This window comes from Salminus brasiliensis, chromosome 8, assembly GCF_030463535.1.
Source record: "Salminus brasiliensis chromosome 8, fSalBra1.hap2, whole genome shotgun sequence".
NCBI classification, from domain to species: Eukaryota; Metazoa; Chordata; class Actinopteri; order Characiformes; family Bryconidae; genus Salminus; species Salminus brasiliensis.
The window spans coordinates 10440291-10457540 of record NC_132885.1 but is presented as its reverse complement, the minus strand read 5'-3'; the positions used below and the strand labels follow the sequence as shown (position 1 = coordinate 10457540).

General features: G+C 42.8%; 1 protein-coding gene across 11 annotated transcripts in view; it reads right to left on the bottom strand.

The window, feature by feature from the left end:
• tns1b (tensin 1b) overlaps positions 1 to 17250 on the bottom strand; it is a 212577-nt gene that overhangs the window by 139068 nt on the left and 56259 nt on the right. For all 11 annotated transcript variants that reach the window (XM_072685580.1, XM_072685579.1, XM_072685576.1 and 8 more), the window contains exon 3: positions 2719 to 2756. In XM_072685580.1, coding sequence (XP_072541681.1) covers positions 2719 to 2756 — 38 coding nt within the window. The remainder of the gene's footprint in view (positions 1 to 2718; positions 2757 to 17250) is intronic.

Sequence of the window (17250 nt, the reverse complement as noted above, 5' to 3'; positions counted from 1 at the left end):
TGTTGAAGTAACTGTCTCTAATGTCCACTTCGGAGGAGGAGTGAGGATTTGGGAGGATTTCAGGAGTAGCTGAATGCATTCATTAGAAGGGGTGTCCACAAACATTTGGACATACAGTGGAGAGGAGAGGATGAACAGCTTTTGCACCATTGCCTTTATCACACACACTGTCACTCAGCCATTCAGCATCTTTTTCTTTCTTAAAAATGAACTGGGCCCAGCCTTGGATCTTAGGCTGGAAATCTAGTGAGGAATTTTGGCAAGGGAAGTTAATTCTAGTCTCTAAAAAAAGGGCTGGGGTGTTTTGGGGCCACAACTGCAGTTTAATCAAGAGGGTTTCGGCATGACAGGTCTGTCCGCCCTTTTCATACTCCCAGGTCACTCCCAGCCAGCAGTCTGGACCACATGGAGGGAGGAAGGGCACTTCCCTTTTCTGTATTATTCCTCAGCATAGCTTGGCTTCCTCACCTGATGAGATATCTAATCTTTCCCCCCGGTTATTGTTGTGTTCAGATGTGTTGTGATAATAAGGTTCCCTGTACTCCATCTAGCCTTACCGATTAAAAGCCCTTGAGGATTTTCCCCCCAAATATATATGTTTATGTTGATGTTTATATATAAACACAAATATCTTTAACCACATACAGCAAAGCTAATAATTATACAAGGTTCAAGAAGCCAAGCATGTTCAAAAGCCATTGTGTAATAAGTTTTTAGATTCCTGCCCCCAAGTCACTCTGTTACACTAGCATAAATAAAGAGAGTACGTTCACGTTAACAGAATTTGAAAGATGGGTCATCTGAATCATGTTACATGTTACACAGGTAGTAGAATGTGGTGTTAGAAGTCTTGCCATATGACTCATATTGGGGTAGAGTGATGTGCTTGCCTGGGTGGGATATCAAATGCAAGGGCAGTGGAGGGCAGTAGTGTTATCCACTACACTGATACACCGACTGATTGTCAAACTGGTCCTCAGAGACCTTTAGATGGTCCAGATATTTGCTCCAGCCCAACTAACAGCATATATGGCTAAAATGTGGACCGTCTAGGAGCCTTTGCAGCATTAAAAGGATAATCCAGTCTACAATGAAGTGTGGATTCTCTGCATCACTTTTCCTCAGTTTCCTCTGTCCTAGCAAACATTCGTGGCAAATTAGTCAGTGCTTTGCGACAGGTTACATCGGGGTTTAATTGGGGGAGGCTTGGTTAGAGTTTAGATCCATGTCAGTTTCACGATCCCCTTCTCTAAACCGTACTTTAACAACTCGTAAATAATTTTGGTATATTGTTGGTATGCTATACAACAGTGGCCCCAACGCTGGTACTTGAGGCCCAATGCCCTGCACATTTCTGTGTTTCACCTCCTAACTCAATAAGCTTTTGTTAACCCCTTAAACTCTGTTAATAGGCCCCCAGCTCAGTTCTTCCCTTACAGCACTGCCACAACTATCATCAGTTTCAAAAACCCTAAAACAGAACCCTGTGGGACTCCATAAAAAGTGTTACCAAACAGCTGGTGTTACTGGTTACTGGTGGTCTTCAGCTGCTCAGTTCAATTAGTTGGCTTAGATCACTTGCTGGGGTCAGGGAAAACACTAAAATGTGCAAGTAAGTGGGCCCCCAGGGTCAACGTTGAAGACCACTGATGTACAGCATTGCACTGGGAGTACCGTGCACTCTTTATCGCTGTCCATTTCTGGTACTGTTGTGTATCACATACAGTCGCACTAGTGAGAACTGTAAGTAAGGTGCTCAGTAATTCGACAGTGGAATCATGACTGTAACGTACTCCAGAGTGATTCACTTGAATTCATCAGCTTGATAAAGGTCCATGCCCTCGGTGTGTATTTGAGTGAATAAAAGCACATTCGTGGGAAAGGGGTGTTGTTTTCTGCAGAACAGTAGGTAAGCTCATGGGCGCACCCCTTCGCACCTCTGGAATTTCCTGTGGGTGCAGAGAGTGGCCGAGCAGTAGGTAGGGCAGACTGCCCAACACACACATATACATACACACACCATTGCAGTAATGTGTGCCAGATGGGCCTGAGTGATGGAGGGGTAGAGGGCTGGGCCGACTCCATCTCTTGCTTCATTCATTCCTTAAAAATTCCCTCCATCGTTTTCACTCCACCCTACCCTCCCCATTAAACAACGCCAGTCTTCTAACCCCCAATCCCTCATAGGCTCTCTCTCTTTCACTGTTTCTCTCTCGTACTCCTCATTCTGTCCCATGACTCCTGACTTCAGACCAGCTCCATCATCCCAATAGGAGGGTGCAGGGGCTTATTTTTGGAGAGGCTAATCTTGAACAAGAACAGCGCTGGCCAATCCAAACAACTGCTTGGACAGCGTGCGGTTGTTTTGTGATTTTTAAGATGGCTGGAGAATGGCAGCAACCCCGCTTGTGCCAAAGGGCTTGTCCTCATTATCAAAGCAGAAATTTCCTCTGTGATAAGAGATGTTTGGTTTTGAAAGAAAAACGGCCTCGGGTTTAACAAAGTAATGCAACCTGGACAACCAATAACCTTTTTAGGGGTTGTTTTACAAGGCTAAGATTTCAAAGAAGCCAGCTCGGCGAACGTTCCAGTAACCCCTCTCAGCCTCGCCGTTGTTCTGATGTGGAATTATAAAGATGTGTTCATGATAAAGTTGTAGCGTTTTCATGACATATTAAAATAAAGTGTGGTGAAAACCATGAAGAATGTTTCTCTTACCTTGACCTCGCATTTCTTGTGGCAAGTTAACCGGCACACTGCGATAGAAAGAGAGAGACAAAGAGGTTTCCAGTTACACGTCATGTTCATAACAACTGACTTTCACATTTCAGAAACAATAAATCCAAGCATTGTTACGCGCAATGCAAGAAGACGAGGATTCTTGCATACGCAGGGCTCCGGTATGTTTTCTCTTGGGTCACAGTCAGATATGATTTGCCATTAGTGGCGTGATGCTGCCCAGCGCTCGGTAGACCAACAGCCATGTTTCTGCTCTCTGGCTGCCCTTAATCAAACACTGCGGTCAGGCTCACAGCCTGCTCATTCCGCAAGGATCAAGTCAGAGTCCATTTATGAACCAAGGGTCCATCCTACATGTTCCTGGCATCCTTGCTCAAGAGTGCTGAACTGAGATCAGCTTGCTCAGTCTATTAAAACTAATTCATTGAGATATGAATGTGAGAACTGATCCTGGAGGAGCACTCATACTCTGAAGAGTTGAACAGATTCTCACATGTAGACATAAGTGATCTTCTGAAATGCCACTCAAAAACAGACCAGTTCAGACCCTTTGTTGAAGGTCCATATGCAAGTGTGGAACATACACTCAGTGCTACGCCAAAGCATATCTGGAGATACTGGGATATGTACGAAGCACATCATTGCATCCGTCATTTCTGTTTACTTGTTGGAATTCTACAGTAAATATGGTTTCTCTGATCCTGTCACATATCAGATAAAAACAGTGATGTCAGTGATTGTCTATAGCCCAAACTATCAACCTGACCCTAACTTTGGTCTTAATCCTAATCCAAATCCTAGCCCTAACTCCACTGAAAATCTAAACAGACCGTATAGAACATCTAAATAAAAGTTACATGTGGTCATCAAAATAATGTATGATCATTTTGAGCATTTTCTGTAGAAACCCCACATCTACAGTCTGGTGAGTTTTCACCTCTTTCACACTCTAGCAGTGGTCTGACTCCAGCTGAATGAAGCTTCTGTGGATTAGACTGGAAGCTGATACCCCAATATGGGACAAGGCAGTGAGGCAGTGAGCTTCAGCATGTCTCTCGTCTCTTGCCCTCTTCTTCCCCTCCCTACACTATCCAGCCCAGCAATCACAGGCCCACACGGCCTTGCACACACACAGGGCTCACACTGTTCCCTATAGCTGAGCCTTCATTCCCTTGGCAGGGGAGGGCCTTTACAAACAGAGGATCTTTACAGGAGCCCAGAATTTCCTTGCCAAGGTAGTGAAATGCCTCTGGAGGCACTCCCACTGGCTTCCCACAATCAACTGCTAGATGGGCGTATCCAGAGGCAGCAAAGGAGGGGCAATGACTGACGAGCTAAGCCACAGTGGCTGAGCATCCGTCATAAGATATTTATAAAACACTAGTCTGTATACCCTAGTGGTCATAAATGGTACTGTTGTAGGAAAAACAGGGCCCTCTATAATGTTTGATAAAGGCATATATTTTTTAATTCCCTTCTGTACATTATATGTTATACATTTTAGCTCCTGCTTGTTTTGGGGTCTAGTCCCCTTAAATTGCCACTTAAAGGCATGCTTAATGGGATTCAGACCAGGTGACTGGCTTGAGCAGTCAAGAATTTTGTTATTGTCTTTCTGTAGGATGAAGCGCTGCCCTATAAGTGAGGAGGTATTTTTCCTGAACGTTGGTACTGCCATCAGCAGTTGCATCATCAGTTAAGAGAAGTGAGCCAACATCTGTGGCAGCCATACAGGCCCAGGCAATAACACCACCACCATGTTTAACAGAGGAGAGTCTATACTTTAGGCCTTGGGCAGTAAGTTTTTGACAAAGGCCTCCACACATTGCTCTTGCCATCACTCTGATACAAAGATGTGGCAAAATGAAATGTGAAACAGGCCTATTTATTACAGGGCATTAACTAGTTAAATTTTCCACTGTTTGTACTGGGAGTTTCCTAGAGCACAAAATTGTGCTAATTAATTTTAGGTGTCAATCTAGCCTAGCATTCACATTCACCATTTACACATCTGGATGTGTGAATGTAGCTGAATGATGATGTAACCCCTTAAGCCCCCATAACCCTAAGTAATGATTCAGTAATTAATCCTAAAGCAAAAACTATTGTATAGCGATTTAGTTTACTAGATTTAGTGGAGTGCCACAGGGTTCTATTTTAGGGTCTATTAAAGTGACGTAATTTATAACAGTAATGAAGTCTGGGCCTACATCCAGTACTTAAGGCGTTTAGGGGTTAGGCTGCTACAGAAAGCTCACCTGAGAATCTCTAGAAAACACGCCAGTCGAGGAATATACAGCCTTTCCCCCGCTCACTTTCCTCCTATCTCTTCCATTTCCTTTCTCACACCACGGTTACAAATAGAGGTCACTGGGGGAGAACACCTGGCCCAGTAGGTCATAAATTGTCAGCACTCAACTGAGCCCTTTTAAAAGATCACGAAGTGAAAGAGCGCTGGTGAACTCCAGAGGTGGCTTCCATGAATCGGGTTTAAAAATGTATGCTTATACTGGAGCACCATCAGAATCAGAATCATTATATTATATTATCAAATATTATATATAGAAAGTTACAGATGACCTGAATATTTACAGAAAGTGAGAGAACATCTGTACAGGTGTGCAAATAGGCATAGTGCAAATAGCAGAGTGCAAATAGCTGTTCAGTCCGGTTTGGTACAGTTCAGTTGTATGTTTTGAGGTTTACAGTGGGAGGTGTTCACTGTGGTTGAGGAGCGCTACAGCTCTGGGGAAGAAGCTGTTAGCATGACGTGTTGTGCTGGTTTTGATGGATCGCAATCTTCTACCCGAGGGGAGTGTCTGGAAGAGGAGGTGTCCAGGATGTGAGGGGTCAGATGTAATTTTGCCAGCCCGCTTCCTCACCCTGCTGGTGTATCTTATGTAACATCTCTCCTTCCTGCCCTGAATCACATATTTTAAAAGTGTGTGTAATATTTATTGTGATTATTTTTAAGTCATTGGTCTGAAGAGGAAAGGATGGGAGTATATCCTCTCAGAGTGAGATTCCCATGCTTTCAAAAGCAGATCAGAGGAGAAAGGGGGTTTTGGCAGGGGGTGTGCATACTTCTTGGCTTTGCACAGGATATTTTCATTAGCATATGAGTCTCCTGTTGAGATGGGAGTGCGTCAGACGTGAGACAAGCTGGAGAGCCTGTCTGAGTTGGGCTTCCATACTGTAGTCTCCGGGAGGGTGAGTGTGACTGTGTGGGCCGAGGGGTTGTGCAGACCTCCTCATGAGATAAAATGGTTGTGATTGGCAGTTTTAGTGTATAGTAGTTGTGGCAGTTATACTGTAAAAAAAGTGTAAAAGCAATCACTGGAACGACTTAAGAGAGCACTTATCATCAGTCTGAAACAGGCCTATATTCACTAAGCCTATGGTATGCCATTATCTCAGGAATCTTTTCATTGCATATACTGTTTCAGTTATATTAAGTCAGTAAAAAAACTTCATATTTGCACTTTTTTAAAGCAACATTATGCAAAAATGTGTATTTAGTAATTCACTTTTACACCATTGGTGTCTTTTTGCGGTCAGAGCCATGAGCCACATTAAGATTATGGATATTGCTATGCATGTGGGCCGCGGATGTCCTACAAAAATGAGAACATAGGCCTCACTTCGGTTTGGATATTTTACTTAGGATGCTTAGCTTATGCATACCCTCTTTTTTAAGGATTACTGCAAAGTTTCTTTCTAGTTTAGATCGGAAGCCAAAGAGTTTGCACAATTTAGTTATTTTCTTAGACTACTGATTTTTTTTCAATGATTATTATGGTGTGATAATGTCAGGTTGTGTCCCTATACAGGCCATAATTTTATACAAATCAAGATCTGTGTGCCTCTCATGGATAGCAATACATATACATTTGTTGGTGAGCTGGGCTTGGAGTGGCAATGACAGAGACGCCTTTCTCCCTATTACAGTCAGTGGAGAACCAACAGAATCAGAAAACAGAAATCCAAATACTTTCAAAATAGGGGCAGTGGTGGCTCACTGGTCAGAACGTTAAGTGGTCAGAACACTAAGCTATCACCGTGTGTCCTTGAGCAAAGCCCTTAACCCTCTAGTATGACTGACCCTGCGCACTGACCCTGACTTTCTAAGTTGGGACTTGCTAAAAGATGAGTTTCATTATACTATACCAGTGTATATATATATATGTGTGTGTGTGTGTGTGTGTGTGTGTGTGTGTGTGTACATGTAATGTCTCTTGTAATGTCTTGTATATACAGTGTATCACAAAAGTGAGTACACCCCTCACATTTCTGCAGATATTTAAGTATATCTATTCATGGGACAACACTGACAAAATGACCTTTTGACACAATGAAAAGTAGTCTGTGTGCAGCTTATATAACAGTGTACATTTATTCTTCCCTCAAAATAACTCAATATACAGCCATTAATGTCTAAACCACCGGCAACGAAAGTGAGTACACCCCTTAGTGAAAGTTCCTGAAGTGTCAATATTTTGTGTAGCCACCATTATTTTCCAGAACTGCCTTAACTCTCCTGGGCATGGAGTTTACCAGAGCTTCACAGGTTGCCACTGGAATGCTTTTTTACTCCTCCATGACGACATCACAGAGCTGGCGGATATTTGAGACTTTTTTCTTCTGTATTTACTTTTGTTTTCTGTGAGGAAATTCAATTTGACTTTCTATTGTAGCCGAAAACAAGCTGACTGCGAACTTCACAGCCACCTGCTATTTGAAGGTAAAGACATATGAAGAGGACACCGATCTACTAGCATTTGTTTTCATCCATTACATTTTTTTCAGGATTTATTGGAGAAGACAAGCCAGCAAAGACTGCTCTAGCATGACAGCCATTTAACAAGCCTCAAGGCTCAGCTGTTGCCTGTGCATTAGAAGGAAATCCACAGGTTTTGGCATGCGCTATGACTTCACAGCTTTGACACCTCACTCACCCTGCTAGCAGTCAGTCATTATGATGTAATGCGTGTAATGCTGAGACTTAAAACACCCCTGGAGGTCTCTGGACCTGAGTGGCTAAGCTCTTAGAGCAAAAGCTCAATACGTTACATCAGGGAATTAACCCCTGGCTTCATAATATGCAACTCATTTTCTGCTGTTTTGCTCTGTGAAAACACTTCCCGTAACTTCTCCGGCACATGTCTCTTCTCAGCCACACACACGTCCATCTATACACACTCCCGCGTGCACGCTCAAAACACGTTTCCTTGCACATGAGCCCTGAGCAACAAGGGGAAGGAGCAGGACTTCCATATTGGGTGTGAAAGTGCACTGCAGGGCCTGTGCCTGGCTTTGCCTTGTTAGGAAGTTCAGGTCTTTGGTGTATAAACACAGCAGGCCTGGAACAGGGAAGCAAAGGAGGGAGAGAAGGATGGATAGAGTGAGAAACAAGTTAAGAATGGGGGGTGGGGTGGGGAAGAGAGGGGGTTGGAGAACAGAGGACGGTTTTCGTATCTGATTCAGGCTTCGAAGAATGTTCCTAAAGGGGAAGAAGGGTGGGCAGGCATTTCCCAAGCTGTATGTTTGGAACGGCCAGCGTGGTCCCAGAGGGCTGGGCCGGGACGGGCTACACAGAGAGCACGTTCTGAGACCCGGACTGGGATTTCCTCTCAAATCAGCTTCATAACACGCTACGCCACCCCCTTAGAGCTTACACATACACCCACGCTCTACTGGTTTGACCACTTACACTGGCCATCAAAAGTTTTGAGCGTGTAAAGATCACTGACCTCAGTCCGGGTTCAGTGTTTGACTGACAGCTGGTCTTTTTCATCGTTTTACAAGCCTCTCCACAGTTCCATAAATGCTCAGATCTTCAGATGACATGCACAGATGTTTTGGATGTGTTTGAAGGGATCCATCCCTCCTTTTTTGGTGGATGACCACAAGAAATGACTGGACATGCCAATAAGATGTCAAGATGGCAAATGTCATACTGCCGTATTTAAGTAATGGAGCAAGGAAGTTCATGTGATGTCACTGACAATATAATCACTGGATTTAAACCCAACTGAGAAGTTGTGAGACTGTGGAGAAGAAAAACCCAACCAATCTAGGAGGTCTGTGGACAGCAGTGAAGAATGTGTGGGATGCAGTTCATTTGGAGCATTTTAGGAATATCTAGAACCTTAAGTCAAAGAAGGACCTACAAAATACAGGAATACTGAACACTGTATCTCTTTGTCTTAGTATTAGATATCTCTAGTCAGATCATGCATGCTACCCATACCCTTAAAACGCTGTGTAGCACCTATGGAGGTTTCAATACTACTATAATTATTTTGTAACAAAAGAATTACAATAAGCTTTCTTAATTTAATTAAGTGTGTGGTTCAACACTGATCAGCCAAAACAGACATGAAGTGAATAACTGATTACCTGTCAAGGGCTGGAATAAACACATTAGACAGCAAATTAACAGTTAGTTCATCTAGTTGATTAAAAAATGGGCAAGCATTAGAATCTGATCCACTTTGACAAGAATCAAATTGTGATGTCTAAGCGACTGGGTCAGAGCATCTCCAAAATGACAGGCAGGTCATGTAGGGTGTTCCCGTTATGCAGTGGTCAGTACCTTCCAAAAGTGCTCCAAGAAAACACAACTGGCGACAGGGTCATGAGTGCCCAGGGATCATTGAAGTGCATGCAGAGGCAGGTCAATCTGGTCTGATCCCACAGATGAGCTACTGAGGCACAAATTGCTGAAAAGGTTAATGCTGGCTAAGTCTTTTAGAGTCCATGCCTCGATGGGCCAGAGCTGAGAAAACACGGTACTGTTTGTAGTAAACACATAACGGAGCTGCAATTATCGCACAAACTTCATCAGATGGCGCTTTTAGCTTAGCTTAGCTTCTTCTCTAAAGGTGTTTTGCATGAAGATGTTTTGCCGGTGCGAGATCTGAGTGATTTTACTCATGTGATTTTCCCAAGGCCTGAAGTCTGATGTCTGTAACGTGATGCTGTGGTCTGGGGATTCAACCAGTCAGCTGAGATTATCAGTTGTGCTTATTGAACAATCCCAATAAATAAGTGGTATTAAACACCTATGAGCAAGGTTCCAAACCCCCAATTGCCTCAACGTATACCAAGGTGCCCATCACCAGGCCTGACATCATAACAGGGGGCTACAATATGTGTGGACTGGCATTTTTACATGACAAAAAGAGAAAACTTGGTGTGCCCAGACTTTTAATGGGCAGTTTTTGCACACACACTCATAGCAAACACATACTCACTTTCCCACACATGTACAACATCCCTTGAGTACCATACTGCCAAGCCAGGCTTTAGGGCTTTGGCAAGCTCAGCACAGACAACATTGTAGTGTGATTCACCAGCACCGGAGCTCCAAGCCACAAGTACGCCACAGCAAACAGTGTAGCCAGGCAGCTGTGTATGTCACTACAGTAAATGTTTACTATGTGTTGTTAGACCTGAACACGTTCCTCCGGTAGTCTTTCTAAACAGTTCTTGGATCAGTGTATAAAGTACTGCGTGGTACTGTGATAGACAGGAAACTTTAGAGATCTTCCTCACACTGGCCACAAGCCACCAGCTTATGGGAATATGATAGTTATTACAGCAAAATCCACTGACCTCACATCTGCTTCTGCACAGACATGAATAACAAGAGGTTTGTAGGGACACACTTGCACCCAAAAAGCACAGAAATGTGCATGCATGGACAAATACGTATAATGACTATTTGTAGAACACAAAAGAGTCCCTGACATCAACAAACGCCTCAGTCTCGTTCTACTCATGAAACCTGGAACATGGGAGGGCCACCTAGTCCGTGGGCCTTACGTCTCTCATTAGATCTCTCATAAGTCTCTAATTATTACAGAATTTAAAGCAGCATTATGTAGCATTTTTACCTTACAATAACAGGATGCTGATGTTCCACTGACCTGTAATAGGGAGAGTAGCTCAGACTAGAGAATGGCGAAAAACTATGGCAGGGAAGTGCTCGGGAAAATGGCATACCGCTGCGTAACCCGAGTCACACTCACATACAATCCTAAAATATTACTCTACTCTCTAATATTGCTCTCAGTTCACATGTTCACATCTGTTATTTCACTTTCAGTGACGGTTCTGTATCTCTCAGCTTCTAAAATAAGGCCACTTCCATACCAGGTTCTAATTTTCCATCAGACCTGACTGATGTGTTGATGATGCTCTGGCCTAGTCATCTAGCTATCACAATTTGGTCCTTGTCAAAGTGACTCAGACCCTTCTGCTTGTCCTTTTCACTGCTTTTTTATGCCTAGATGAAGATCAACGTTTTTCACTTCACCTAACAGCGGTGCTAATGTTTTGTTGATTTTCCCAAGTGAACAAAATCATGAATGTATTGTGTACTATTACACTCCTACTATCTACATATCTTTCACCATAGAAAGCTGAGGGCTGAAACCCAGAACAGTGCCACAATACATTGCACGGTTCATGATTCACTGTATCTAGTACACAGTACCCAATCCAATACACTGTTCTAGGCATTGTTTAAAACTATCAACAGCACCCTTTCCCCAGTGCCCCTGCTTCCCATTTTCACTGTTAACTCAGGTGTAAAGCTGCATCCAGGGTCAACGTTTTTCCAATAAACGTGAGGCGAGCTAAAATATCCTGTGTGAATATTTCTCCAAAGAATGCATTTTCTCTGAAGCTCATCTGGTCTGGATTTACCAGCGTGCGGCTCCATTCGCTGCGTCTCCTTCTAATTCCATGGCAATAATGCATGAATATTGAGGCTTCCACTAAACCACACTCCAAAAGGCCTGCAGGGTGCTGCATAAATCACAACTGCATCTGCTGCAACAGCTGCGAGCACATCCCGGCATATCAAAACGTTTATATGGCATGAGATAAGGTTTATGGGAAGAGGAGTAAGCAGTGGGCACTGTTCTCAGCATGCCGAGCATCTTTGGTGTCGTCTGAAAGAACATGTTCAAGGTTTAACCGCAGACGGCTGCTTCCACAACATTATCCAAACTATGCATTAGGTTTTCACTACTCCCATACTGGTTGTAACTCACTCTCCTGTACTGCCCCCTAGTGGCCCAAATAATCTCTTTTTTGTTCAACAATACTGTAAGGATATAAAGTATACTAGTATGACTGTGTTGCAGCAGGGACAGAGGGGACTGGGACAGAGGGGACTTTCAATTTTCGGGGCATTTTAAAGTTACACGATTCATTTCAATAAATTACAATTAAAGAGATTTTATGCCCATTAGCGATAACATTAGTACCACCAGCATAATATTGAGTAGGTCCCATTTGTGACACCACAACAGACCTGACCATTCAAGGCATGGACTTCACAAGACCTCTGTCCTGTGGTATTTGGCACCAAGATGTCAGCAGCAGATCCTTTAAGTCCTGCAAGTTGTGAGGTGAGGCCTCCACGGATTGCACCTCCACCAATTAGCCTTGGGTGCCCATAATCCTGTTAGCTTTTCACCAGTTATCCTCTCTTGGACCACTTTCAATGACCACTAGAAAAACCCCACTGACCCAATCATAGCCATCACAGTCTGGCCCTTGTCAAAGTGACTCAGGTCCTTATGCTTTACTGCATTTTTACTGCTTTTTGAAAGATGCCACTGTAAATGATGATAATGAATGTTTTTCACTTCACTTGACAGTGGTACTAATGTTATGGCTGATGGGTATAATAGTAGTTTAATAGCAGTTTATGCTCTTCACTGACCTGTGTATAGGCAAAAGTGCTATTTGCTTGGAGAATTCAGATTTGTACCTTTATTAAAGGCAGAAGGTATAAAACAGAAGGAATCGGGACCCTGTGATTGTCCAGAATTCAATTTAAAATATTTTGCGCTTTGTTTACAGCATGAAATACTGTATTCATAATTATACTGTATGGGTAATCACACCAGTACATCAATGTCAAAGAGACTAAGAGAAATGGAAATTACCCCTCAACTGTTTACAGTCTAAAATAAGCTACTTTCACATTTAATGGCTCCCAAAACTGAGATTTAACTGTGATTGCAACTGAGCACATCTCCACAAGATGGCAGTGTTATATTAGGTATCTAGAAACCTCTGTAGTTTTGAGGTTTATTCAAAATCAAATGCATCAGGCATGTAACTGGACATGGCACAGTAGGGTAACATGGCACAGAAGGGTAACACTAGATATATGCTTCCTCCTAATTATGGAGACGTAATACATTCTTATCACTGCCTCTCTATAATAAGCCTAAAAGAATGAGCAAAAGTAGTTCAGTATTTAGTGTTGAAGTAAATGGGGAGTGTGTGGTGAGGTAGACAGCAACACAGTCTAGTTGATTAGGGTAATGATATTAAAGTCAAAATAGAGCCGATCCATCAGCAGTGGGAGCCAGCAGTCAGCAACATCAATCTCCTCTACTCATTTCACTAATTCAATTCAAGGAGAACAGCAGCAGCTGTGGGCCGCTCTAATACGCTATGGGAAAGAGAAATGAGTTGCGTAATGTGTATGTCTTTTTGTATGTGTGTGTGTGTGTGTAAGAATGAGTGTATAAAAACTGACAAACTGCATCACAATTTGAGTAATGATTGTTTTTGTTTGATGGATGAAAGTACAGTATACTGTCGCTTGTATCTCCATTTTTATTGTTTTTTTCCTTTCTGACATAATTTGAATTTGAAAATTTCATGATAAATGAACCAATAGAAATGCTCCAAAATGACTGTAAATATATATCTTTTTTTAAAGTTGAAATGTTTTTTTTTTCCTTTCTCCTGTAAAGTTGGCATATTGGGGATATGACATTTTAAAGTTACACAATTTATCTCGCAGAGCCATACCACCTTGATTGAAACCTTTGGTTACAGGCAGTAAAACAAAAAAATTGAACGTGTTGAGAAAGTAAATCCAGGAAAGTAAAACCAGATCTCATGTGGTTACACTGGAGACACATTTTAGTGAAAAGTGTAAACAGCCAAAGTAGATCTAGATACTACCTGAACATGAAATTGCGTGTTAATGCCAGGGATAAACAGGCCCTGTGTGATGTTGAGTTATGGAGGCCTGCAGTTTTAACACAATTAGGAAATCTGTGTTGTTGGTTAGAAAATGTGCTTCAGCTTTGCACTGTATTTAGGTCTGCTTTGGCCTTTACACTTGCTACTAAGGAATTTGACTTCAAAGTTGATGGTGGAGGTATTAGCACCTATACTTTCAAAAATATCCAGATACATGTGTTATTGAGGCTGTAAAGGTCACATTACTGCAGACTCCATACTAAACCGAGCACCAAGGGTCAACAACCGAGCAACCTTTTTAAAATACATAAATAGGCGAGCCTTAAGACATCTGCCCATTAAGACAAAAGAACAGAGCACAGAAGCTGAAGTTAAGAGTGAAGTGAAGACAAAAACCTCTGAAATGTATAACCACATATCGCAAATTATTATTACTGAAAATGACATTCAGAACATGAATGGAAATGTACTTATCTTACTTACATTTATCGACACAAGCCTATATAGGTATACGCTTACACAAGTACACATGTACATTATGCAGTTACTCTTCCTGGAGGCAGCTCATATCTCATTGCATAATGCTGAAGGTGACCGAAAGGGCTGTTTGTATTTCTTACTGAGCTGGAACACCAATAAAACCACAGAACAGGGTATTTTTACATGCAGTGTTTCATCTCAATAAGAGCACCTATATGATATCCATGCAGGCTCATGTGTTCTACATGCCAAAACAACTGGAGGCAATGGAAAGCAGGCACACGGCCCTTCTTAGGAATGAAAACAAGCAGATGATCTCATGTTGCTGGACGAGGGGGGGGGGGGTGTGTGACAGGGAGTTGTGTCCCACAGCTTAGCACACATTAAACCTTCTTCCGCATCCATACACACACTAGCCCTTCTCCCACTGCCCTCACAGACCGGGGGCTGCACAGGCCAAACTGCGTCATCCAGCTATTGTGAGGGAACACAGCAACACATCCTGGCAACAGCACGGAGGCGCATGCAGGTGATGGAAAGAACACGGACGCACGTGACCCTGAAATGTTTGTAAACAAAGCCTGATGAAGACTAAAGAAGGGGGGGGGGCAATGACCGGTGTTGTACTGTAGTCCTTGCATTAGATACGTTTACGCTGCCTATCAAAGGGGTCAAATGTACATATTGTTGCTGTCACACAGAAACCTTGTATCACCAAAAGGGCACCTTTACAGGGGCAACATTACAATTAGTAATTTTGGAGCATTTCTATTGGTCCCTTTATCATGAAAAATGCATATAATGTAAAGAACAACTGCCAGAGTCACTTTAAGTCAAAAATAAAAAAGACAAACATAAATATACAATGTTTTTGCTTGACTGCAATGATATATTTATATATCAAACATCCAAACATTCTCTTCAGGTTTGCTCATGTCTGTCTGCAGAGGAAATTCTCACACTCCTACTCAGGCACACGCAATATCAGCTTTAGCAAATACTGCCCCACACAAAGGGTAGAATGAGCCCCTATTGTTCACTTTGTGCGCTCCATAAAAAGGCCAGCCTCATAAATCGGGTTAATCCAGACAGAAGACAGTTCTGACACAGAGACCTGGTCTTCTTCAGTAGGAGGAGCAACCCCAACACCCCCCCCCCCGGCCCCCCTCCAAAGCAGGCACAGATTGGCCTTTCGAGCTTCTTGCACACATCAGCCATGCCCATATTTAACCCGCTGCCTGCTTGACGCTTCCACTGGCTACAGAATGATGGTGATGACAGATAGGGGACAAAAGACAGTGACGACGGCTGCTGGATCAAGCCTTGAAATCTGTGACGTGGCTCAATTACCCAAACATCTTCAAGCTTTAACGCTTCTCTCACTATCACATACACACACACACACACACCTTATCTCTCCTTCCTTTCTCTAAGCACAGCCTGGGTCAGGTGCTTCTCACTTCCTTCTGTTGGTAACAGTTTCCCTCTCTTTATTTTTCCGAGGCACGGCTTTATCTGGGATAATGCAGCATGGCTAATTTTAAATGACACCCAACACTGCCATGTTTTTCAAAAGTGGAGCCGCTTTTCACACCGGTCAGCTTCCAGCACGGCTACAGTCACATGCAAAAGTTTAGAAACCCTGTTTAGTTGATGTGAAAATAATCAAAATAGCTGAAAAATGGCAATTCTGACAATATGTGGCAATGTTAGAGCACAATTCTATTAATTTGCTGAACCTAACCTATGAATCGAATATGCCGCAGGCTTGGTTAGACGTTTCTTTTAAAATTTCTGATGTTAAATTCTGTGGTCAGGATGCAGGAATGGCTTTCTTCTGATAAGTCGTCAATGAAGGTCATATTTGAGAAGGTTTCGCTGCACAGTAGAACAGTGCACCACCACTAAATAAGATAAGATAAGATAAGATAGTCCTTTATTAGTCCCGCAGTGGGGAAATTCCCAAAATCTTCCTGATGGTCTTTTGTAGTCAAATTAGGCTTCTTCTTTTAGGCTCTTGACATTGTCTTCCTACTACATCCAACATCCAAGAACTCAGAATGCCAACTGGTGATTCAGAAAACAGGTCTGCAGTCAATAGTTTTAATTCTACACGCAAAGCTTAACAGCTCCACAGTACTCACAGCAGTGCTGAAGCCTAATCTGTTAATTAAAGAGAGTGCTATTGTTATATAATGGCACACCCTGAAAAAAGTACACCCAGGAGTCCCAAAGAGACCCTTAAACTACCCCCTACTTCCTCTACATCTCCCACAGCACAGGCAGCAGTCACCCTGTGGGGGAGCTTTCATTAGAGAACGTCTTGATGCAGTTGTCCTCCACACAGCCGTGATTGATTGAGGTTAGGCCTTGGAGGATATTGAACAGGGATAGCAGCTGCTTCCCATTTAAAGCAGAGTTAAAGCAGACAGCTCTGAGTGCCATGCACAGCTAGTGCTAACCAGCTCTACTCAGGGATCTCAGTGGACCCATGCCACGCTGATGGGCTGTAGCCTACATGTGACAGTAACAGATTTGCTGGATGTGATGGAAAATCATTACCTTCCTCTACACAATTTTTAAATGGGATCCAATTAAGACAGATAATGCTGATTATGCTAATCAGAATGCTTAAAGGCAAGGCCCTGTTGATCTGTGTGCTGGATTTTGCTAACCTCAGCCAGCAAATCCAGTTCAGATCATTAGCTAATGTAATAAGTAAGCCTAAACAATCGGTTCAATGCATAGGTTTCCCTTTAGCCCAAATGTAGTTGATCAGCCAAGAAATGTTCAGTGTCAGAAGTAAGCTTCTTTAATGTTTTGAGCCAGAAGTAACAAGTAGCTTACACTGATTAAATCTAGCGGTGGAATATGATAGATTATTTCATGGTATCTAAAGACAATTTCTCAATACTCAACATATGTACCCCACAACATTCGTAACTCCCCTTAGCACTAGCAATGCTCCCAGGCCAGCTCCCAGCAGTTCTTGTCGAACTGGTACTGATG